The following is an 8,546-nucleotide window of genomic DNA, read 5'->3' on the forward strand; positions in this document are numbered from 1 at the left end:
TTCTATCTGTACGCAAATTTATTGTCTACTCTATCATCACTATTGCAATGAACTAGAAATATGACTTGGCTACTAGAAATACTTTCCATAGCCAAGTATTCTATTTTGAGTTTATATTTATTTAAGATTGTAGAAATATGACTTGGCTATGAATTAGTCTGTCCAAAAATATAGCAATTTACATGAGATTGATAAGGATAATTTCAATACGATATGGTATAAATGAATTGCTGAGCAGATTACTATTAGAGGTAAGAAAAAGTTACAAAATGCCTTCCGCACCTCCAAGAATGAATCAAGCAAGCTCATTCAAGATTTTACATATTTTAATTCTACAAAACTATAGGTTAAGATAAAAGAACTCTTTAATGAAATCAAGAATTGCCAAAAAAAGGAGTAAAGGAAAAGAAAGATGAAACCTTTGAATTCTTGCTTGTTCTAATAGCAAGTTTTGGAGCCATTTTCCAGTATCTTGGACTGCCTAATACATACATATCGCCACTAACATAGCTACATAAACGATGATTCATGCAGAAGTTAACTTCAACATTCTCGAAGAATGTAGACGCGTATATATTTATAACTACGACTAATAAACCGAGGGAGAGATGAGAAATCAGAAACGTGCTCTAAGAATGAGCAGAACAAATGTTTACAGCTTTTGACCTGAATAAAGGTCCATTACCCTGGAGGACCTGGAATGCGCCTTCTTGTTATCGGTGACGCCAAGCCACTTCTTGAGAAGCTGGAAGACTTTCTCATCTCTTAATAGTTCCCTGTGACCACCTTGAACTCCTACTCTTTCCACCGCTTTAAAATTATCCGCCTGCAGCACAGAGTCAACAATAAGCCATGCTATTGAGTATTTGTCTACGGTGGTATACAATTTCCCTCATATCTGGTTGGTTTCCTCAAATGAAAACACAAGGCAGATGGTAACTAAAACAATGAAGTGGTTAGCTGGAAAAAAAGGTCGCATAAAGATCAACATAATGTTAGGTAGTAGTTTATATCTGTTGAAAGGTAAAATTTACGAGGTCATGAGACGAGCAAATAGAGATTTCGGAGGGACGCAAAAGCAAGAGATGAAGGTAATAGAAATGCATCATATGAAATTTGTTACATATAAGAATAATTTCACAAACACCTATCCAAAATTTCATAGCCATGAAGTCAACCATAATATATATAAGCTGACAGATTACTTCATTCTGGGTTTTCCTAGAAAAGTGATGTCACCACAGAAAATTAATGCTGATATCTTTTTTCTGTTCCTTCTTCATTAGAATCAGATGCTGTCTACTTATACGTGCCAAGATACCATTAATCTTTATAATAAATAAGAAAAGTAAGAAACAAAGAGAAGTGAAGAATAACACCTTTGCTGATTCAGCTGGAACAGTTCCATCACCGTCCACGTAGGAGTATTGCGGCTATATCACAAATGGAGTAAGTAATAGTAAGTAGAAAAGCTTCAGGAAGCATTATATAACAATAAAGAAACGTAAATCTCTAAATACAGAACGAATTTTATCCCCATGCACATTTCACACCTTAGTCGTTACCCACTCTCCTAAAGCACCCTAAATAAGATTGAAAAGGTCATTGATAAATTCTCCCGAGTGACCACAACAAAAATCAAACGCATTACTGGTGCTTCTGGAATGAAACGTACTATTCTCCTCAAGGTGTGGGATTTATATCTTTGGAGATATATGCACGGCTTTGGGAAGTATAATTTGGTGAAACCTTCGAACAAAAGATTCTGTATGGAGTCATTCATAAAAGGGAAGTACCACCTAAGACTCATCCAAGTTTTGGGAAATGGCCAATTCCGTACATGGAGAGAAGCTCATCAAAACCAGACACAAGATTAAGGATCAACGTTTACAAGAAGATTAACCAATGGTCAATTGACTAAATTCCGTACCTGGAGAAAACTCACAAAAATCAAACACGAGATTGAGATCACATTTGCCAAAAATTAACCAGGCTATTAATTAGCTCCATTTGGTGGAATAACTAGTCAAGAATACGACCTTAGTTAAGCTGACTCAAAGCAATCTCATATCTCATAATAACTTAGTTAAAGAGTTGATCATAACGGCCACCGAAAATGTCAGAAATTGCAAGTTTATGTCTTAGATAACATTACCCAAGAAATCCTAAAATCTGAGTTGAACTTTAGCCAGAAGGAGAACCAAGCTATCTGGAGCCTTAACCCCACAGGTTATATCACTACTAACTCTAAAATCCTTTTTTGGAGACATAAGGATTCTACCTACACCAATAAGAACATAAGGCAAAAGAATCTTCTTTGATAACAAACCACAAACCCAGAAAAAAATGCAGAAGAGTTGGAATGCCATAATATCACTCTTACTCGAAAGGAAAAAGAAGTGAAGTTAGTTACCATAGTATGGCAGACATTCGTTAGGTCCTCGATTGGTGAAGCCTTTGAACCATAACTACAAAAGAAACACGTACACATTAAATAGTGCAGAACCTCAGACAAAGTACTAACCCGTTATCGACTACCTTGTCTTATTGTATGATAAGATGAAGTTACATACCAAACATCAAAAGGTGTATCAAAAGATGTCCCGTAGATGCTATAAAAAGGAATTCCTTGTGGTAATTGAGCAATGTTTAAAATTTTGCGAGTACTAGCTGCCCAATCAAGAATTGATAAGTTGAAAGGTAGAGCCACTGTTTTCCCATTTAAGTTGAGCTGCAATTCAGGGAAAATTAAAAAAAAAAATCAATTACTACAAACACTGGCTTCTAGTCATAGGAAGATGCATAAGAGCATCCAAAACCAATAATAATACAAATTCTCCCTCCATCTTATATTCTTATGTATGAGACACACGTTCTATTTGTGGCCATCATTCAATAGTTGCTACACTTCCGAATATGATGACAGGTATATCACCCACAAGTTCTAAAATTTCAACTGCATAGATGATGTCATGATTCTTTAAATTGGTGCAAAAAAAATGTTTTACAGAGAACTGAATAGAACAATTTTCATCTTGCCCTCTAACATGACAAATAAGAAAAATTTAAGTCAAGTTTAATCTAACCTCTAAGACCTGCCAGCCCACAGAGCTCATTGAATATTTGATACAAGGAAGATAAGGAAAAGGTCATGGTCATTTGAAGTGTTATACAAACAGCATTGAAGTACAACAGCACAGATATGAACATCATGTTCTGGCTTGTTATAAATACAACTAGCAATAAAGTGAGCATACAGCAGTTGCACTCTTGCTTTTGGTTGGATTAAATTTATCCACTTAAAAATACAATTGGTCCAAGTGACATTTTTCTGCATCAGTGGGGCGGCTCCTCTGGAAAAATGCTACACATATTTTACCAAAGCCTCATTACTTTAAGCTTTGACTAGTTCAGACATGCATGAGATCGAAATGCTTTCTCAGCAAGCAAACAAGCCTTCTCATTTTAATAGCTAATTGGCGAGTTGGAGAGATGCAGAAGCATGAAACTTAAGAACTTGTAATTTGAAGTTAAAAATTCTAGTGGCTAAAGATAGCTTGGAGATATACCTCATTGCTCTTCAATGCTTCTTGAAAGAGAGTCACACTTGTACTAGCGCCATAACATTCTAGTTCAACCACCGTCTCCCCCTCCTTAGATTTTTTCCTCCACACCAAAATCTCAGGTTGCTTTGCCCACTTGAAGTCGGGATTGGGCAACATCTCGTAGATTGATGGGCACTCAACCAACTTGCAAAAGATTAAAAAGGACAAGATTGACAAACAAACAATTATTTGCAGTATTGATGGAGACCGTATCAGTGAAAAACTAGTATAAACTTTTATGTACCCATTGAGTCTTACAAAAAATAAAATACAAAAACTACCAGGTGAATGAACAGTCGTCCCCCTATCAAACGACATTTCCAGTTTAACTCAATTTTGTAGATACCATGGTTTAAGAGATGTATCAGTAAGGTTCAAAGTCTTTTGGCAAAGCCTATAAATACACTTCGAACATACAGTTTTGGAAAGTCTTACTTCTGATACATCTATTAACTATCTAGGGCCACTGAAGATATGATTAAAAAATATAAAAATGAAAAATTGAGCATATGAAGTTAGACATACTCGAGCGTAATCTATACTTACTAGCTTAATTTGTTGAAACAGTCTAATCTTCAGTAAATAAGGAAGCACGTAGATTAAATTCATCATCAAGGCATATTTGCCAGCCAAGTAACGGATACGGAGCTATTAATAAAATTAAGCTTTATTTCCTACAAATGCTATTAACGGAGCTCTTGCAAAAGTCCTTGACCAAGAGAGCTCACCAATTGATGCATTGTCCACCTTGACACGAAAAAGTTGCTTTCAAATCCATCAACGAACTGCACCCCAGTTAAGAGAGAATCATTAATGCATCCAGGTGCACCTATTTACAAGAGATGAACAATCAGTACTCTGCACACTTGTAACTTGCAGCCTCGAGGTCCAGGGGCATTTCTTAAGGAGCATGAACTCTAGCCATGGTAAAGGCTCTTTCAAAACCAATTTCACAGGCAATATGGTGTTTTTTTTTTTTTTTTTTTTGGGGGGGGGGGGGGTGGGGGGGCACAATTCATTCTTTTTCTTTATTCTTTTAGTCCAGGGCAAGAGCGCTGGCAGGACCATGGACTCTCCCTCGCCACTCATACATTGGGACCCTACAAGAAGGTGAATCCTAATACGTTTCACTAGAAATCTGGAAGAAAAAAAGTTACAACCTTCCCTTCCCTCCATTTATAAGCATTACTATTTGCAAACAATTTTTCCTTTAACAATGATTCTTAAAGATTCAGTATTTCTACTTTAGGAAATTAATGGTTTATAATATCTTTTATATACCACTCTTCCTGTTTCCTCCTCCTCTTCCTATATTTCAGAACTTTATTCTGTTCACCTGGTCTTTCTACTCTTCGCCCCAGGACGAGTCACAAACTAAGCAGGACTATACTAGCAAATGGTCAACTCAGATTTTATACAATTCTATATAATATTCCGCTCTATGCATATTCCTCTTAGTCAGGACCTGCTACTTAAAGTATACTGATTACCATTTTTTGCAGAAGTTATCTTATTGGCATACATTTTGAGTAATCTTCAAAAGAAGTTGTGCATCTTCTTTTTTTTACTTCTTTTAATTACTGAATATATAAATAAAGATTTGGAAGCTATGGATTTAGGTTGTATTCTTTGCAATTATTTTTCAATTAGTTATTGATTCTTCCTTATACTTTTGTAATTGGTACCTCCCCCACCAAAAGCTAAGTTTCTGATGCTTCCCTGACCTTCTCTAGTTACGCACTTCTTCTTTTTTTCTTTTTTGGAAGGTGGAGGTGCTCAAATATGACAGTCAAATTTATCTCACTATCTGTATTATCTATGCATCCCCTAATTGATAAGGATATCTTAGCTCGTATCCTAGCAATTCAAAAATGACATGCAAAAAGCTGCAAAGAGAGAAAGCAAAGTTACCTTGAAAAGGAGTGGCAATGGTAATCCACTTATTCACATACTTGGAAAATACCTGAAAGGCAACTGTTTGCATTTAGTGATGCCACTCAAGGAAGAGCGACAAATCTAAATCAAGAAGCCAGGCAGGAATTAAGGAGAAGGAAAAGCAAAACAGAAAAGATACATGAGCAGAACAAATAGGAATACATTATCTTAAATGGGAGACACATAGTTGACCAACGGGAACAACAGACCAATCCCCTGTTCTTTCCACTTAGGACACAACAGACTTTATCTTCTTTTGATTAATATAGCTTGATTAAATAGTATAGGTGATTTGTAAATGAATAAGTCTCAAGCAATTGGACTTACATCACTATAAAGAGAAATGAAACATTTGATTAACAATCCACCCATGGAATGCGAAATAATATCGACTTTTCTTCCCCCAGAAGCTTTATAAGCTGTCTCTAGCTTTGCTTTCAGGTCATTCATTGTCCTGTCAATCCTGCAACCATATGCTAACCAGATCCCTAAGTGCGAAAATAGTTTCACCAGAAGAATCAAATAAGCCAAAATAGAACTGAGTTATTCCTGTTTGCTACCATCACAATCAACTGGCTTTTCGAATAATAAGCTATAATACAATGCGATATGGCATAAGGGCAATGGAAATTTCACCGGTTAAAATAATACCTATTGCTTTGGCGGAAGTCGTAACCAAAACCGAACAATGTGGTTCCTTTTTCATATCCACATTTGACGAGCATATCAATCATATCATGAAAATGGTATACACCGGTCAAGTGTACACACTTCACCATCTAGAAATCAAACACAATTAGAAGAGATCATGATCTCATTAGAGAAAAGTACTTCAGGAAAGGAAAAGAAACAAAAGACGAATCATACATTTACTTTTCGCAGGACATGTAGAGTATAATAGATGAAACTAACTGGTAATATCTTTTTGATAGATGAAACATATATTTTATGTTCCACTTATCACTTTTTTTCCTTCGGAACAAAACATTTTACCTACCACTTAAGTGTACTTATGCTCACGTAATTACTTTTTGAAAAGATACCCTCAAGTAACTATTTAGCTTCTAAACTCAGGTAATTATTAGCTTCTATATATATAAAGGTGCTATAACTTTTCAAGATTACTGATTACAATCACCTCCCCATAAAAATTTGTACCTAGCAAAACTACAAACGAAAAAGTTATTGAAGAAACATGATACTAATTCACATAGGTATGCATACACTTGTGAGCATTTGATGATGCAAAAACATACCATAGAAGGATCCAAAATATCAATTGCATATAGCCCATAATCATCTTGAGGCACTACTATCTCTGTGCTGTCATCCAATGACTCTGTATACCCTGAATATTACAAGAAAAAGATTTACTTCGTCAATAGATTTACATGTAATTACCTAATAAGTAACCTGATTATGTTAAAAAAAAAAAAAAAAGTTTACTCCGTCAGTGCATATAACTTAAACTCTAGTTCCCATTTAAACTAAACGGCACTAGCAGTGTAAACATTCCTTAACACTATCAATAAACAAAACCTATGATAGCAATTATTTAACATTTTTACCATATACTAATTAATAACTAAGTTTCTGTCATATGACCAGGAGGTCACGGATTCGAGCTATGGAAATAGTCTCTTGCAGAGTAAGGCTGCGTACAATAGACTCTTGTGGTCCGGCCCTTTCCGCCGACACTGCGCATAGCGGGAGCTTACCAGGCTGCCCTTTTTAGTAATTAATAACTACTTATCAAGAGATTAACATGTAGTTACCTAATAGATGACCTCATTGCTTAAATATATTTTTTACACAGTAAAGTCATGCGTAAAATATTTTCTATAAAAGCATTTTCATTGATAATTCCGCCAAATAATACTAAAGAAAAGTTATTACTACCTGTTTTAGGATTGTAAATGGACCATAACTTATTCTTAAACTCAAGTTCAGCAAGGAGAAGTCGGACCCAAACCCGGGTTTCAAAACCGCCCAGTTTCTTACTCTTTGAATGGAGAATGGACCCGGCAAGACCGGAAACCAACAATACAGGGTCTCTATCAGCCACAACATCGTTGACGGAGTCGGAGCTCCGACCCGGAAAGAGACAACAGCAGTATTGTTTGAACATTTGATGCTCCGGTCGGAGCTCCGAACAGCGACGGTTAGTTCGGTGGAGGTGGTGGTAGTTGAAGTGAATGGCTCGTGGCAGGGGGAGGGGGAGGGGGGCTTTTTATATATTAGTAGAAAAGTTTGGTGGACCTACTGGTATTTGATTGAAAGAAGTGTGTAGATTTGTGTAATAATGGAAAATCTAAGGGTGTGGGACCCTTTTAATTTTACTACAACTGTTGCAGTCAGCTGAATTTTAACACTAAATCAATGAAAGTTGATACATATTATTGTATCAAATTATATGTTGTATTTCTTTTTTATATGGTCCTTAAAATAATATTAATTAGGAGGAATTTTAAATTATTTTACGCTTATTTATGTCTTAAAATATAATTTCTCTTTATTGAGTATTTATTCTATTTATGTGTTATTTGCATCTTCAAAAACAATTACCATTAAGAGTAAAATAAAAAATTAATTTTATCTTAAATTTTTAAAATAATAAATAATTTGAGATAATTATTTTTAAAAATAAAAATAAATAATTTGAGATAGAGGAGAGCACTTTCTAATACTTAATCATTGTCAAGTGATATGTACTTTCACTTTGATTTGTTGATTCTAAGTATAATTATTTAATTAAATATATTCGGTGTGGATAAATATTTAGTATACTTAATCGTCATGCTCATTGAAGAAGTGTTTTCTATCAATTTTTTTTATATTTTATAATTTAAATTGAAATTTAGGATTTCTTGGTGATTGTACGAACTCATTTTAGCAATCGATATCATTAAATAAAAACAAACACCATTTATAATCACACGTGTACTAGATAAAAGAAAAGCTAAAAAACTGGGAAATTTGTCAAAGTTTGTTGGCAAAATTTATTGT

At 34.9% G+C, this 8,546-nt stretch overlaps 1 protein-coding gene across 1 annotated transcript; it reads right to left on the bottom strand.

Annotated features, from left to right (window-relative positions):
• Positions 1-397: 397 nt before the first annotated feature.
• On the bottom strand, positions 398-7,769 carry LOC107783961 (phospholipase A(1) LCAT3). The gene is made up of 11 exons (XM_016604993.2): positions 7,440-7,769; positions 6,797-6,888; positions 6,192-6,319; positions 5,868-6,003; positions 5,517-5,568; positions 4,334-4,434; positions 3,570-3,749; positions 2,574-2,731; positions 2,414-2,468; positions 1,380-1,433; positions 398-826 (listed from the first exon to the last, which is right to left on the bottom strand). Exons 1-11 carry the CDS (start codon positions 7,666-7,668, stop codon positions 653-655), a joined length of 1,359 nt encoding a protein of 452 aa, XP_016460479.1. The 5' UTR covers positions 7,669-7,769; the 3' UTR covers positions 398-652.
• Between the last annotated feature and the right edge of the window lie 777 nt (positions 7,770-8,546).

This window comes from Nicotiana tabacum, chromosome 11 (assembly GCF_000715075.1).
Source record: "Nicotiana tabacum cultivar K326 chromosome 11, ASM71507v2, whole genome shotgun sequence".
NCBI classification, from domain to species: Eukaryota; Viridiplantae; Streptophyta; class Magnoliopsida; order Solanales; family Solanaceae; genus Nicotiana; species Nicotiana tabacum.